This window comes from Gymnoscopelus braueri, assembly GCF_963280865.1.
Source record: "Gymnoscopelus braueri genome assembly, chromosome: 11".
Lineage (NCBI taxonomy): Eukaryota > Metazoa > Chordata > Actinopteri > Myctophiformes > Myctophidae > Gymnoscopelus > Gymnoscopelus braueri.
The window spans coordinates 18,463,113-18,480,514 of NC_137613.1; the positions used below are offsets into that span (position 1 = coordinate 18,463,113).

At 40.7% G+C, this 17,402-nt stretch overlaps 2 protein-coding genes across 6 annotated transcripts in view; one reads left to right on the top strand and one right to left on the bottom strand.

Moving 5' to 3' along the window:
- The window catches only part of col14a1b (collagen, type XIV, alpha 1b), a 193,205-nt gene that overhangs the window by 25,279 nt on the left and 150,524 nt on the right, over positions 1-17,402 (bottom strand). For all 5 annotated transcript variants that reach the window (XM_080442843.1, XM_080442846.1, XM_080442844.1 and 2 more), the window contains 3 exons: positions 17,293-17,370; positions 14,920-15,006; positions 14,419-14,472 (listed from right to left, as the gene is read on the bottom strand). In XM_080442843.1, coding sequence (XP_080298969.1) covers positions 14,419-14,472; positions 14,920-15,006; positions 17,293-17,370 — 219 coding nt within the window. The remainder of the gene's footprint in view (positions 1-14,418; positions 14,473-14,919; positions 15,007-17,292; positions 17,371-17,402) is intronic.
- LOC308094838 (uncharacterized protein) lies at positions 1,065-8,302 on the top strand (the record flags this gene model as incomplete). Its single annotated transcript, XM_080441664.1, has 6 exons — positions 1,065-1,617; positions 6,313-6,417; positions 6,633-6,788; positions 7,643-7,785; positions 7,975-8,078; positions 8,176-8,302. Exons 1-6 carry the CDS (start codon positions 1,209-1,211, stop codon positions 8,300-8,302), a joined length of 1,044 nt encoding a protein of 347 aa, XP_080297790.1. The 5' UTR covers positions 1,065-1,208.

Below are 17,402 nucleotides of genomic sequence, written 5' to 3' on the forward strand. Positions count from 1 at the left end.
TCATTGACCTGGGGCCTATACTGCAAGTCAGTGACAGACAGGAAATGAAAATCGTCTGACAGGCTGGGTTGCTCAATGCCACAGCTTCCACTCTACATCCTCATCAAAGTCACAAAGTCATTGTGAAACTTCATCTTTGTGGTGAAAGTGACCATAGAATTGCACAGAAATGCATTACAATTCAATGGTAGCTGTAGAGACTGATGTAGTGTGTGTGTGTGTATGTGTGTGTGTGTGTGTGTGTGTGTGTGTGTGTGTGTGTGTGCGTGCGTGCGTGCGTGCGTGCGTGCGTGCGTGCGTGCGTGCGTGCGTGCGTGCGTGCGTGCGTGCGTGCGTGCGTGCGTGCGTGTTGAACAAGGACACATGTATAGTAGTTGTTGAGGGAGGAGGAGAGTGTTTTAATTCACTTTTAGATGCATGTTCTTACATTATATGAAGCATGTTGTTTGTACTGTTTAAACTCAACTGTCTGTGTAACAGCAGAGTGCATTTGACAGCCATGCATGAGCAACAGGACTCTGCATCTTATACACCTCTACACTTCCTTTGTGGTAAAATGCCAATTTGGTGTGTGTGTGTGTGTGTGTGTGTGTGTGTGTGTGTGTGTGTGTGTGTGTGTGTGTGTGTGTGTGTGTGTGTGTGTGTGTGTGTGTGTGTGTGTGTGTGTGAGAGAGAGAGAGAGAGAGAAAGTTTTGTGAGAGTAACTTTGTGGTCTTCTACTTCCTTATTTCTCAACATTGCCCTGTGCACCAACCAGCCACAGACAATGTTCTATTTTGATGTAGATGTCCCTATACGGGCACCTCCTGAATAGAATTATATGGATGACGAATGAAACGGTTATGCCCTAGGGCCGTCCTTAAATGGCGAGTACAAACCGCCCGAGTACAAACCGCCACTATATAAGGCTGAGCCGATGACGGATAAGCCAGTCTAGAGATATTTCAGTTCAGTAAGAATAATATTGGAATAGGTAATTGGCCTTACAACCCAATTACCGATAATAATAAGACTCAGTACCGACATAGGTTACTAGGGCCCCCTCGCAGAGGATAACCCAACTCCTCGCGAAGACTCCCATTCGAGGATACCGCCCTGACATTCTGCTACCAGCTCTCCACACCCTTTGAACTAGTCACTATAGAACGTAGTTCCCCCCAACATAGCTAATCAAGAGAGTAATATAGTAAACCTCTCATTCTTGTAAGATGTCAGCAGATATTTATGCCGTGCCAGACTTGACAAAGAAGGCGATACTGAGGGAAAGAGGACAGAAAGGGGACACTGAGGACAGTGGACAGTTGGAGGTGAGACAGAGGGATGGAGAAAGAGGACAGAAAGGGGACACTGAGGACAGTGGACAGTTGGAGGTGAGACAGAGGGATGGAGAAAGAGGACAGAAAGGGGACACTGAGGACAGTGGACAGTTGGAGGTGAGACAGAGGGATGGAGAAAGAGGACAGAGGAGGGACACTGAGGACAGTGGACAGTTGGAGGAGGTGAGAGGAGAGGAGGACAGAGTGGTGGACATCTATGAGACCACGAACGTCTTTGGCATCGTTCCTCCTGGACCACAGCAGGTGACGAGGGAGAACCCAACAGGAAGCGAGACTCAGGGTAAGTTTGACATTACGAATCATTGTGAAAGTGCTTTCTAATAACTCCATTGATTCGAAATTGATAATTCAAAATATGCTCCTCATTGACGGTAAAACAGCTCTCAAAGTCCTTAGTCCTTAACTACACAACCCAAAGCTCTACCAAAGTGGTCTTGCCCTTTAAAGGAGTAGTTCACCCAAAAAATTACTTATTTTCTATCAATTGCACACCCCATGAAGCCTTGAATTAATGGAGATCTTTTTGTTTTGTCGCATTCCTAAGCCAATAATTTGATGACAGGCGGAGACTCTAGGTCTAGGAGACACAAAGAGTCTCCTATTGAGTCTCCTATTGACCGATGACCCATCATAAAATTATTGGCTCAGGAATGCAACAAAAAACTAAAAAATCTCCATTCATTCAAGGCTTCATGGGGTGTGCAATTGATTGAAAATAAGTCATTTTTTGGGTGAATGTTATAGCAATATTAATAATAATATTCCATTCAGGTGAAGTTTTAGATCATTTATTAGGAAGATGTCAGCAGAGCGCAACAGCATACACAGATCGGTAGAGCCAGGCCTCCTGGCCTGACCAACAGCCCATTCGGGGCACAAGCCTCTTGAACCTCCTCTCACACTGTTCTTTATACTCCACATTGTACCAAAGATGCCATTCTAAATGGTCTTATAAGGTATGGACTAAAGATAAGAGAGACACAACCATAGCTACACAAATACACATAGCTGACACATTCATAGTATCACAGGACAAATATATGCTGACACAGAGAATAGCATGGAGGATCCAGATCAGCTGTTAGATTGACAGCTGTAGCTAAGTTGACTAAAGACCCCTGCTGTGAGTTTAGACCTCCTTGGTTCAGATAGAGTTAGATCGTACAGAAATACAGAAGAACAGGTTGGCATTCTGAAATAGCCATTACATTCCAGAGTTTTTTGTTTTTGTACATGAATAATCATATTCATGTACATACGACAGGTGATTTATAGAATGCCAAATCAATAGACATTTTCTTACCTACATGTTGATATAGCTATATATTTACTCAACCATTTACTGTATGATCAATCAGACAAAAATATCAGGAGACAGGACGTGCGACTTATAACTGATGCATAATTGCCTGACACAGAAGGCATCACTGACTCTGCCGTTAACCTAATAATAATATCCAAAGTAGATCTACTTGTTTGGGTTTGAGAGCTCTCTCTCTCTCTCATTTTCTAGAATTTAGTATATGTGAAATCTTTTATCTGACATTAAATCTCTGTTTTTCAAGGCAAAGGGCCCTTAGCACGCCGGCTAATTGTTTTGGGTGGATACGTATCAATACTTCTCTCCCTTCTAAACGTTAAAAGGCCAGAGACTATGCAGTCAAAACAAATATTTCCACATTTATGGCCAATGCCCAGTTGACTAATTTTTTTTTTTTTTTAGATATCAGCTTTTATCTAAAATTCCTATATTAACACATTGAATGCCAAAAACGGTCCGGACCGTTTTTGAGGGTCCAAACGAGAAGTGCCGAAAACGGTCCGGACCGTTTTTGACCCAATTCTATTTTTATACATGTGGGCCACGTGGGGCGCTAAAACGAAACTTTGACATCACCCAAGCAGTTTCTGAGAAGAAGAGGCTGGATGTGGCTCCATGTCAAAAATCCTTCCGGTCGGCGTTTTCAATGTTATCTCCTTGATTAAAAGCTTAATATCTCCATTTCTTTTTAATGTGGTGGAAACGAGCCGTTTTCGATCGGCGATCACGCTGCAATGGAGGGTCGCGTTGGAAATATTATTGTTCCAGGCGTTAGTCGGGACCCTCCGCCGTCTCGCACGCACGCTTTGTTTACATGCATTTCCGCGTCGGGGCTTCTCACAGCACGAAATGTATAACGCAAGTGGATGGAAGAAATGCTGGCACTCAACGTATAATATTTTAATAAACCTCTGGCACCCAATGTGTTAATGAATTCAGATAAATATCAAACATATCACATGAAACATATTACAGAATAATAGACCTGGTTGTTTTAGGTTTGAAAGCCTCTCACTCATAATGTCAAATTTATATCTGTTTGCATGTTAAATCTCTGTTTCTCAAGACTGAGGGCTCCATACAGATTCATTTACCAATTCGGACCGCCTTTCACAGATTGATTTTGACAGTTTCCTTCTAAGGACTTTGTACAGTTCGTACAGGTATTTACCGTTTTCCGGATGGCTCGCCTTTCACGACCTAGTTTGGCCTTTCACCAACTTTGTACAGAAGTACAGGTATTTACCGTTTTACGGATGGCTCGCTTTTCACGACCTAGTTTATCGATTGATCCTTTCACCGATTACTTGTATCTCACCCTTCTAGACGTTGATATGCCAGAGATTAGGCAGTAAGAACAAATATTTTCAGTTAGATATTGAATATAGTTTTCCAGTCTTCCTGGCTCTTTCCTCCATCTTCACTTGGCGTACGGGTCCATTTGGTTATATCTCTGACAGCGATCTCCACTTGGCTAGTGGTTCCAGTGTTCAGTGGCTCTGCCGTGCAGCATGTCTCTCTGTGGCTTCAATGGCTTGGTCCTCCTGCTGTGGCAAAGTCTCTTGGTTGTTGACATGGTGTCGATTTCGTCACCTCCGCTGTTACATGGTGACATTGTTGGTGCTGCTCTCATGGCTGGTGCATGCTCTGCTGTGGAAAACGCATGCTCTGCTCCTTCCCTCTGTGGCTTGAAGCTTGTGGTTTCCTTGTTGTCATCACAGACAGAATAGATCGGTCTGCGAGGTTCCAATCGTGTAGACCTTGTTGCAGAAGATCATCAAAAGTTGATTCTGCATAGCTTGCTTCTGTGGCGGTCTGCTCTTTGTCCTCCATCGTCTGGATCTGGTCCGGATCTGCTTTGAGAAAATCTTCTTCCAAAAAAAATCCTTCACCTTAAGTTCTTTTGATCAAGTATCCATAATCATAATTAGTTATGAAATATGAAATATTGATCCCATCCTCGTCGCCAAATGTTATAGCAATATTAATAATAATATTCCATTCAGGTGAAGTTTTAGATCATTTATTAGGAAGATGTCAGCAGAGCGCAACAGCATACACAGATCGGTAGAGCCAGGCCTCCTGGCCTGACCAACAGCCCATTCGGGGCACAAGCCTCTTGAACCTCCTCTCACACCGTTCTTTATACTCCACATTGTACCAAAGATGCCATTCTAAATGGTCTTATAAGGTATGGACTAAAGATAAGAGAGACACAACCATAGCTACACAAATACACATAGCTGACACATTCATAGTATCACAGGACAAATATATGCTGACACAGAGAATAGCATGGAGGATCCAGATCAGCTGTTAGATTGACAGCTGTAGCTAAGTTGACTAAAGACCCCTGCTGTGAGTTTAGACCTCCTTGGTTCAGATAGTTAGATCGTACAGAAATACAGAAGAACAGGTTGGCATTCTGAAATAGCCATTACACTACTCCTTTAAAATAACTTTCAGCTCTATCTGCTCTATTGGCTCAAAAGGCAGGCAGGAAAGAGCATCCAATAACAAAGGAAGGTCCATGATGATTGAGACAAGGGTTTGGTAACAGGCAGCTTGCTCTGAATCCCTCTTATAAACCAGGCCGCCAGAGGATGCAGGCCTAGAGAACATCACTGTCACATAACACTGAAAAGGGATAGCCTGAGAATCGAAGCACCAATTCTCAAACACACATCACTTGTGGTCATACAGTGACTCTCAACCTTTTCAGACCGTGACCCCCCAAAATAATCATATTTGAACTGGGGACCCCCCACCCTGACAAGCACTTGGAATTGTAGCCATTACATTTAGTTTGACTCGGTTCCATAGATAAATATTGTGAAAATAGCAGATCTACAAGCTCACAACGCCTCGCATTGCGAGGCGTTTTTTGACTCTTATATTATTTGACAGTTTGGCCAATGTTTCACCAATTATTATAGTGTTGTTTGTTGATTACTCTTGATAGAGTAATGGTCTTTTTGAATTGTTTAGGTATTAAAAAGGTCTTAAAAGTCCTTAAATTGTCACTTTACTGTCATCTGGGTACCCCCCCCCCAAAAAATCTGTCCTGACCCACAGGTTGAGAACCACTGACCTAATCAACGAGGCCCTAGTTGGCACTCAATCACATTGTGAGGCAACCCCCCAGTGTCTAATTTGAGCTAGACCCAAAAAGGGGTTTGAGGGGTTGAAACACTGTCTCCTTCGTGTGTATGCCTAATCTACGCCTACAGTAGTGTTCCATCCATTTGGCATAGAGCGGAATGCCGATGGACAACAGGTCTGCTCCCCAGTTCTGAACCCATAGCCTAGGACCAAAGCCTTCCAATGTAATGGTCTGTGGGCGGGACGGGACCAGAGCCTTCCAATGTAAAATTCAAGTCACTTCCCTTCTTACTGTGATTAGTTCGAGCACCAATCAACAATGACGTGCCTAGTTAACAGGCGACGTTCGTAAATCAGGCTCAGGGACAAGAGATGTACACTGCTCCAGACACCATAGTGAGTCATGAAAGGAATGATAATGATAAAACAATAATAAATGGGCGTATATCCTGCCCAGTTCAGCATCATTCCCTTGATATACTGTATATATTTTTCTGTCTCTCTCTCTTGCTTCACACCTATACTAATAGTAGCTGTGCTTTCCTGTTGCAGGGCAGCGCTCCAAACTAGTGAGAAGGACTCTCAGACTTGTTACAATGTGTCTGGGGATGCTGTATCTTATGCTGCTGGGTGCGGTCATAGGCCTCATCGTACACTGTGAGTATTCTATGTCACAGAACTACCACAAACACACATCGCTCACTTTTGGTGCCTGCCATTTTGTAGCTGTGGCATCTTCAAAGGATAGTACTTTACCCACACCATGCTATAACTTCACTTTAAATAATATATTTTCATTTATTTAATGTAGTTGAATATTTTGTATGTATTTCTTCTTGAATCTGCAAAGTGTCACCCTATGTAATTCGCAGATAATTCAGCCTATACCATCCTGACCCTGGAGAGAAATCATTTACAGTCCAGCAATGCCAATCTGACCCTGTGGATAAACCAGTCTGAGTCAAACTATAACAAAGTGACTGAAGACAATGACAAGTTACAAAGAGAAGTAAACCAGCTTTCTGCAGGTGGGAGATGTTGCAGATATTTTTGAATGAATATTAAATGTTTCATTACTGTCATTATTATTATCAGGGATGTAATGGTAAAATAAATATAATAACTATAATGGAAAATAAGCTTACTTTAAGGTTCTAAAATTGCAGTATTGTTTAAAAAAAAAAAATTAGACTGCTAATACTGAGACTCTGTCCTTGTTAACACATTGAATGCCAAAACGGTCCGGACCGTTTTTGAGGGTCCAAACGAGAAGTGCCGAAAACGGTCCGGACCGTTTTTGACCCAATTCTATTTTTATACATGTGGGCCACGTGGGGCGCTAAAACGAAACTTTGACATCACCCAAGCAGTTTCTGAGAAGAAGAGGCTGGATGTGGCTCCATGTCAAAAATCCTTCCGGTCGGCGTTTTCAATGTTATCTCCTTGATTAAAAGCTTAATATCTCCATTTCTTTTTAATGTGGTGGAAACGAGCCGTTTTCGATCGGCGATCACGCTGCAATGGAGGGTCGCGTTGGAAATATTATTGTTCCAGGCGTTAGTCGGGACCCTCCGCCGTCTCGCACGCACGCTTTGTTTACATGCATTTCCGCGTCGGGGCTTCTCACAGCACGAAATGTATAACGCAAGTGGATGGAAGAAATGCTGGCACTCAACGTATAATATTTTAATAAACCTCTGGCACCCAATGTGTTAATGGAAACCTTGTAGACAAAACAAAAAGTCAAAAAGTCCTTATAATGATAAACGACTATTTATTCGATTTTATTCTGGGGGTTTTCTTATGTTACTGTCTGTTACTGTTGTTCTATAGAATTGTTTATCATTGCATTGAAAGTAAAATGTCTGTTTTTGTCATTAAGGCAAGTCGTGTCTCAGTGGATGGCAGAAGTTTGGATGCAGCTGTTACTACAGATCTACTGAAACGAAAACATGGGCTGAAAGCAGACACCAATGTCAAAAGATAGGAGCAGATCTGGTGATCGTCAACAGTAAAGAAGAACAGGTGTGTGTGTGTGTGTGTGTGTGTGTGTGTGTGTGTGTGTGTGTGTGTGTGTGTGTGTGTGTGTGTGTGTGTGTGTGTGTGTGTGTGTGTGTGTGTGTGTGTGTGTGTGTGTGTGTGTGTGTGTGTGTGTGTGTGGGGGGGCTTAAATTATAGAGAATTAATTATGGTTCAATCATGGACAAATTATAGGAATTCATCAGAGGATGGGGCCCAGTGAATGAAGCATCTTGGATTGGACTGGAAAAGGTTGATGGAAATTGGACATGGGTGGATGGCACACCACTGACAACAGGGTGAGACATCTTATGAGTTTTCTTGTAATTCTATCAAATGTGAATGACTGAGTGGATGTGTTAAAAAATACATTACCGTATGTTGTTTACTCTGCAGGTTCTGGTCCAGTGGATGGCCTGCTGACACCGAAGGTCATAAATGTACAAAATACTGGTCCATTGATCTAGGATATTGGACCAATGGACACTGCGCAAAACCACAACCCTGGATGTGTGAGAAGTGATGTTTCTAACTTTCTCTATTAAGCAGTGGTGGAAGAAGTACTCTGTTTTTTTACTTAAAAAGTAGCAATACCACAATGTGAAAATAATCTGTTAAAAGTAAAAGGCCTGTATTCAAAATCGTACTTGAATAAAAGTACAAAAGTAGGCCTATTGTAGTAAAAGTACTCAAGTTTTTCCAAATTTGACAAACCGAAACCGAAAATGGCCGATTTACAAGCTCACAACCTGTCGCATTACAACGCACTGTGAGCTTGCAGATCATCTGTTTTTAAATAGGCAAAGTTTAAAATAGGGCTTGATTGGTTAATGTTTTAATCTAAATCTGCAAGTGTCTAGTAACTAAAGCTGTCAAATAATTGTAGTGGAGTAAAAAGTACATTATTTGCCCATGACATGTAGTGGAGTATTAGTATAACATATCAGATACACAAGTAAAGTCAAAGTACCAGAAAATTTTACTTGTATTGACATATTGACAATACTATTATAAATGGGAATTTGTCATCATCACAGCACATCACGGCACACCTAAACCAGAGACCCATTAATACATTTTGGACCACATATACCATCTGTGACAAACTCAGAGAAAACTGCAGGTTATTTTTAAGCTAAAGACCTTCCTGTTTGCCGTTGCCTTATAAACTATACTAGTTTTTCTTTTGAATATAATTTCTTCTACTGTAATTTTATTCTTATTTTTCTGTTTTCATTTTATATGATTACTTATTGTCTCCGCCAGGCCGAAGGCATGGCGAGAGAGTATGTTTTACCCCTTGTCCGTCCGTCCGTGTGTCCGTGTGTGTGTCCGTCCGTCCGTGTGTGTGTCTGTCTGTCACCAGCTAATCTCCGGCACCGTTGGCCCGGTCGCTCCGAAACTGTGCACACACACTCCCTGGATGCCAATTCAGAACCTCTGCCCCAAATCTTTCACATGGGCCTGTTATAGCGCCACCAGGAGGCCGATTTGTGCAAAACCCATTTTTTTACATTACTCCTACAAATGTTATCCAAACGTCATGCAAATCGGTACACAGTATCACTATAGTCATGTGATCAACACGGATCTGTCCGATTTCCCATATTCCATCCTCATTGCCTAAGGTTGGCTTCCAAAGTTTGCAGGATTGGTCCGTTTTGAACAAAAAGCCTCAAAGTATACACACAGCTTGGGATTTCCGTGTAATTTCACACGCACATTCCCACTAGGCCGAGGAAGAAATGCCACCCTTCTCACATTGGCCTGTTATAGCGCCACCAGCAGGTCTAATTTAGCAAAACACATTTTTGTAACGAAATGCCTCAAATCATGAATGCAGTGTCAATGCAAGAATAAATGGCACGGTTGGCACCCTTTTCACATTGGCCTATTATAGCGCCACCAAGAGGCCAGAATAACGTACCTCACCTGGCGGAGACCTGTGCTCCGAGGAGCAGGTTTTTTCTCTTTTTCTCTTCATGTCTTAACTCTTTCACTGCCAAGAGTATTTTCATAAAGTACTCCCCCAGTGCCAGCAATTTGCTTTTTTTTTATTTTTTTAATTTTGTAAATTTTCATTCAAATAAATTATCTGATTGGGTTTTTAAACCCATAATACAGTTCTACCAGTAGAGAGCAACAAATCGACACATTGATGACCTCGCTGGCTCACTCGCCCCCTCCCAAACAGGCTCACGTCATATCCGGTCATAACCGGATGTTGACATTTTTGACAATCGTTGATCGGGCTAAATTACGATGTGATACACGACTACGATGACTGATCGTCACCCAGACCAAAGAGAGTAGACGTGGACCTCTCCGTTTGTTTTTTATACCGTGTGAAAAAACGTGACTTTCCCTATTCTGGCCAAAAATGACCGCGGGAAAAAAATGAGAACCGGAAACGGAATCTGCGTCATGAAACCGGAACCCAATGAGTCTGAAGGAGTCAGGAAGCGAAAGTGATCATGAAAAATAAACAGAATAGCGCGACCACAGTCAAAAGTAAAAACTCGGGATTTCTCGTGCTGGCAGGGAGGGTACTCGGGAAAAACTCGGGATATCTCGGGGCGTGGCACTGAGAGAGTTAATGCTTAATATTTTATGTAAATACATTTAATTGCCTTTTTGAAATGTCCGATACAAATAAACTTGCCTTGCAAGTTGTTTTTAAAGGTGAAGTAGAAAGCATTCCCTCCCTCATATTTGCCAGATGAATAGTTTTCGCCGGTGCCTTACCCATTATCCCTAAACTTCTTTGCCATTTTTTACTATTTTTAAAAACATTTTCAAATAGTTCAACTAGCCGATCTACAATGACACATTGTGAGCTTATAGATTGGCTATTAAAAATAGTACGAAATGGGTTTTAGTTTAGGGATAAGGGCTAAGGCACTGGCGAAAATAGGGCCCTTAGTGTTTCTGTCAGTAACTTACATGACCCAGTCTTTGTAGTTGTTCCAGGCATGTTTGTCATGATGTCCAAACCCGGATTCCAACCCCGGTCTACATTGGGAGACCAAACTTCTACCGCTTTTCAAGAGCCCACCTGGCCAGGAGATTTTCCATGTATGAGCTTCAGCCAATACTACTTGTCAACCAGTAGTTGTCCTAGCTACTTGACACAAGGATCTACATAGATTTCTAAATGGAAGAGTAGGGAGATGACCTCTAGCCACTGCAGATGTGCTATATTAAAGGTTGGGTAAGTGATTTTCTTTGGTTAAAATAAGTGTTAAATAGCTCTATATTCTGATAGTACTCATTGCTATAAAGTGTTTGTTCAGTAACAGGAGTCTCCATGTCTCCTTAGCTCTTTATCAAACATAAAATGCATTTTCAGGTCAGGATACCAATTTTATCCAATCAGGATAGAGAACTCAGACATGATACAGATTAAACAAATGACATTGGAAGTGATGACACAAAGTAATGAGCAGACAAAATTGGAACTGGAACACTATAAAGATGAAGCTGATAAATGGGTACTCTCTCCTGATTGGCTGAAATGTTGTCAAATACCTGAACAAACTACTATCACAATATAGTGCTTTAACATTTTTAACAAAAAACGTTTTGTTTAAACCAAAAAAATATCACTTGCCCTACCCTTAACACCTGGATGTGTTAAAATAACACTTGATTCATTCAAATAAGTTCCGGTAACTTTAACGTAGCAGATGGCAGAAATCGATTTGAGTTGATTCATTATGACAGATTCACTGGAGCTGGAATATCATGTAATGTATGTGAATCAATAAATTATTCTTTTTTTTAAATCAAATTTTTGCTGAATTTCCTTTCATGACCCATGGAAACTCTGTTTTAAGACGTCAGGAAATTGGCAGTTAAAGTATTTGTTTAATAAAGGTTTACTTTACAATAGGATTATTCTAAGCATCATTACCATTCTATTAATCTACGTAAAAGTACTGTATGTACCCTAAAATATGTATTAAAAGGATATTGAATGTATTTTTATGTGATGAGTGTTGTCTTGTCACTTTCCTGCTTCTCTCAATATAATCCAGTAAAATCGTATTAAATAAATCGTATTAAATAAAAGGACTAGGGGATCCACTCATCATTTCTAAAGGGAAAATGAAGAAGCATAATTACACTTACAATGCAAGAACCATCAAGTGTGAGAGAGTGCTTAATTTTTTGTCAACTCTCTTTAATCTATCTGTGTAGAAATGTGTCATGGGATACATCAGCGTACTGTATATTATCACAATACATAGTAACGGACAACAGAGACATCAGGGCTCATACTTACAGACAAAGCAATAGAGCTGTACAATAATGTACGTATGAGCACGAGTGGTGGAAAAAGTTTTTAAAAATATTTTACTTAAGTAAAAGTATCAATACTGCAATGTAGAAATACTCTGTTACAAGTAAAAGTCTGGTAATCAGTATTGGCATCAAAATATAAAGTACCTAAAGTAAAAGTACTCATTACGCGTTTCACAAGCATAATGTATAAAATGTATTAAAATCTTTTGAAAATAGACAATCTACAAGCTCACAACGCATCGCAATGCGACACATTGTGAGCTTGTAGATCTGCTATTATTATAATTTTGGAATAATAATTAAAATCTACAAAGTAAATAGTAACAAAAGTTTTCAAATAATTGTAGAGGAGTAAAAAGTCTACTGAATGTATTCTAATTATAATGGACTGTTGGATGGGACATACTTATATAGTCCTAAAACTGGTCACTTTCCTTGTCACTTCCCTGGTTCTCCCAATATAATCCACTAAAACAGCAGATCTTATTAAACATATTAAAAGGACTAGGGGAGCCACCCCCTGTGCAAATCAATGGGTTTTATTTGACTGAACGGACAAATGAAGTGTCATAAGTACATTTACAATACAATGACTATCAAGCTTGATGCAATTGAACAATACAAAAAGTACTGCTGCTTTTACTGCAAGCAGTGTAATGGAAGAAAGGAAGTTGGGAGATATTTCCTGTGTACGGGTAAGTGAGGTGTTACTGACCACACATACTAAACATGTTCGACATCACAGAGTGCTACTTATCATTATTTACAATACCATAGTGTCACCACTATTAGGAAAACGGCAATGCATTTATTTTTGGTTGACTCTCCATAGTCTGTATGTTTCAAAACCAAAATCACATTGGCAATTACAGTCTGTGTATTAGTCTTGGGAACACAAGCACATGGTGATGGACATAAACAGACAACAGTGCTCATATTTACAGACATTTAGAGATAAAGATAAGAGATAAAGTGCATTATGGCAGTTCTGATCGGCCATCTGATCACTGACCGTTACCTTTCTGTTCCCACAACAGAGAAAATAGGCATATTGTGGACATGAATGAATGTTGAGTAGGCATAATTTATCACAGCTAATCTTCTGACAGCCCTAGAAATAATGAATTGCAGTTGTATGCCTCTGCCAACCAGTTGCAGTTTACTTCCATGTCTGTTCAGACTCACATTTAGTATGTAGTACAGTCTATGTAGTGAAGACTTTGAGGGATTTTAATAAAAAGGCATTCATTTAGACAAAATGTTAGCAATTTATGACCTTGATCTTTGACAACCAAATTCTAATCAGTTCATCCTTGAGTCTAAAAGTGGACATTTGTGCCATATGTAATGAAATTAAATAATTTTTGTTTACTCTATCAAAGGTTCCGTACTCTACCGTACTCTATCAGAGGATGTCCGTTTCATGAGGTTTTGTTTTTGTCGCATTCCTAAGCCAATAATTTGATGTCCAGCAGCAGTTCTGGTAGGAGACACAAATGAGACTCTTTGTGTGTCCTACCGGAACCGTTGCCGTCAAATTATTCAAATCAAATTATTGGCTTAGGAATGCGACAAAAACAAACAAGGATCAAATGCACTCTTTTATTATTTCCTTCCACAGAGAATGACAGATACTGTAGGTCTACATTGAATTGCTCGACATGTGGTCTCCCATTGATGCACCCATGCAAAACACAAGCCAAACATGTAGACAACGAGCTACAACGTACTTTTAATCACCAGCCGTCCGCTGGAAAAATAACGGTCTCAACTCTATATACAGCCAAGTGCACACCGCGGAGGGAATCATCAGGTGTAACTCGTTGTCTACATACTGTAGTAAAGAGACTTTTATGTTCGATCGGTGAACATTTCCAACTCGAATGGTAATAAAAAGCAGAATGATTAAACTGGTTTTCAGTTCTCTCTCTCTCTCTCCAGAACACCCCGAGAGATGGGGAGGCTCCACCCGTCGACAATAGAAGCGTCATCAACACCTCCACAAGTTGAATGTAAATTCACCAGACAATCAACGCGTCATAGATAGATCACACATAGAGCGGATTGAGCCAAATCGGACATGACCCGGACTTAAGTCAAGGGTTCTGCCCACATAAAATCAGTTGCAGGTCCGATCCTACTTAGCTGGAATGTTGCGTTCATACATACAGCCCCTCCGTTTTAAATCTGGAAAACTTCCATACAGTGCATGTCTGACTCATTAGTACTGTACTGAGCCCACTCCATGGTCACTCATTGACCTGGGTATTAGCACTACAGTACCAATACTTCAAGTAATATCACGTTGGGGTCATGGTTAGAATGTGTACTCACCACTGGGCCTGGTTCACCGCGGTCGCCTCGAGCTCCTCTGACTCCTGGGCCTCCCTGTTGAATGCACACACACACACACACACACACAGAGGAAAGAAGCAGGTGGTGATTATGGGTACCCACTCAACACATCGAATGCCACAGGAACACAGGACAAAGGGACAACTTCAATCAAATTTTCAAGAGAGTTAACATTACACTTTGCTATGTGTTGCTATTAAGAAGCCTCAAGCTGCCCCCATCCAGAAGCTGATGTTTATATGATAGGAGAGAGTGACTGAACAAAATAATCATGGGAAGGAAAACATATAATGGCATGATGAAGTTAATAGTAAGAAGGAAACGTCTACTACAGCAAACTGAGAAGTGGGACATCTTTATAATATAGTGTGTGTGCGTGTGTGTGTGTGTGTGTGTGTGTGTGTGTGTGTGTGTGTGTGTGTGTGTGTGTGTGTGTGTGTGTGTGTGTGTGTGTGTGTGTGTGTGTGTGTGTTTGCTCACAGGGGGTCCAATTTGGCCAGCGGGGCCCTTGCTGTCCTGGGTGCAGGTGCAAGATCTGGGCAGGGCGGGGCAGTCTACCTCCTTCCTCTGTTCATTCACACCACACCAACATAAAATGAAGAGAAGACATGCACTGAGAGGACACAAACTAACACTCATAATAATAATAATAATACTAATAAATAATAATAATAATGATGATGGTGATGGTGATGATGGAAATTAATTAATCAAGTTCACATGAAATGAAAACATGAGTCTGACCAGAAGCAACTAAGAGCTGACAACGGGTGATTTTGGTCTAGATGTTTTTTGTTCTTGATTGTAAGCAGTTTGGGTCAACTTTGTTTTTAAACGTGCTAATATAAATAATGGTGACATGACTTGATTCGACTTGACTCTGGGAGCATTTAGAGCGTGCACCAGACGCTCTAGTTGAAGAGACTTTTTGTCAGTGTGAGTGCCACGGCTGCAGACAAGGAATTTATGATAAAATGTGAAAGTTGTGGCTTGTTTTGTGAACAAATGTTGACGAATGTCACTGCCTCATCTTGTTAGCTGGCTAACAAGTTGATTTATTGCAACCAGTCATACAAACCCATCACGTGACACACACACACACACACACACACACACACACACACACACACACACACACACACACACACACACACACACACACACACACACACACACACACACACACACACACACACACACACACACACACACACACACACACACACACACACACACACAGTATCCTATATTAAAATTGCCACTGCTCTGATCAGTGCAATATAGGACTAGATTTGAAGGCTGTGCAGCGGCCTGGAAATTGTATTTAGTATATACATGCAATGATATATTGTTATTTACATATCCCTCCTTCTCGCTGTCTAGAAAATCTTCTAAAATGGTATGAATGTTATTTTCTATTATGGCAATAATGTTTCTGTTTGCCATCTTGACACTTTGGCAAACAGTACATTTCAGAAGAGACATAATATTATGTTCAGGCTTCCTGGATCAGTCTTATAAAGAATGGCTTGTGCAGCACTGAAAAGTGTTGATAATCTAATATACTGTAAGTTTTAGATGAACCCTTATTTAGGTATAGTTCCGACCAAGTAGTCTTATTGGTTGAAATAGCCTCTCCAGATCGTGCTCAAATGATTATATAATGCTTGGGGAACACGGTGCAAGCGCTTCGTCCCTGACTGTAATCACTGTCGTGCCAATAATGATGGGAAAGCACACCCTTGCGTGCGTGTAACATTGTTTAATTGTAGACAGCTCTGTTCCTCATTCTGTGTTTCAGTGTGATGCGAGGTCTCTTTTGGTTGGTGGGTTTCCGCTCGCCCACACAAACTCTAGGTTTCTTTTCAATCAGGTAGTGAATTGCAGCCACCTCGTGTCCCAGGACTATGTGAGTCACTATCTGAGACATCTGAAACCAGTACTAACTAGCCCAATGCACGCACAGACAGGACACATGAAATTGTTTTATATCTTGTAAATTGTCTGTTGCTCCACTGTCTTTGCTTAGAGAGTTTAATGCTTACTCTGAGAACCTGTTACTCTCCTTGAAGTTACAATAATGTTTAAGTTGTCCTTCAAAAACAAAGCACTTGGCATTGGGTCTTAATCTGCCGATTAGCTCATGACAAGTGGTTCAAAACTAGACTTAGTTATACAGTATTAGTGTCACAGATTAAAAGCAATACCACAACATGCAATTGAACCTACGTGTACTGCCTGGAAAGGGACACAAAAAACGGGCTCAGAATATTATTTTACTATGATTTATATCCAGTTGGTTGCATTTGCCTTATTTTGTCTAAAAATGACAAAAGGAGCACAGAGTGAAAACAGATTATGGAACAAGAAGAGACGGTTTATAAATAGTTGCCAGGAGGGCTTTTTTGACATCTAACCTACTTCCATCAGAGTGAGAAGTAGAGATGAATAGCTACTGTATTGCTGCACAGCTGTGACAAAATACTGTAGGTGAACAACTATCACTATCACCATTAGCAAGCTAGTTGACTGTTGATTGATTGATTGATTGATTTATTGATGAAATACTTTATTAACAGTTTGCAAAAAGGATAACCCAAGAAAGACTATGGCTTGTTTCCATTGGGGTCCTGTTATGCAGTTGACCAGGTTATGTGTTATCAGTGCTACCAAAACATTTTAAAGAAACTATTATTAAATGATCACTCTAACAATAGAAAATAAAAATAGATTTAGTTAAGTAGTAATATAATATTTGTAGCATAGTAATTAAAGGGGAATAAACTGGTACAGTAACAGGAACTATCACTAGTAAACTGAGGCGTAAGTGATCAACTTAAACTTTGACCTTACCAGTCCAGGAAGTTCACAGCACTTGTCTCTGCCAGCCCAGGAAGTACTGCAGACAATGTCAAACATTTGCAATTGGAACTAGAGAGGAGAAAAACACACATACATACGCA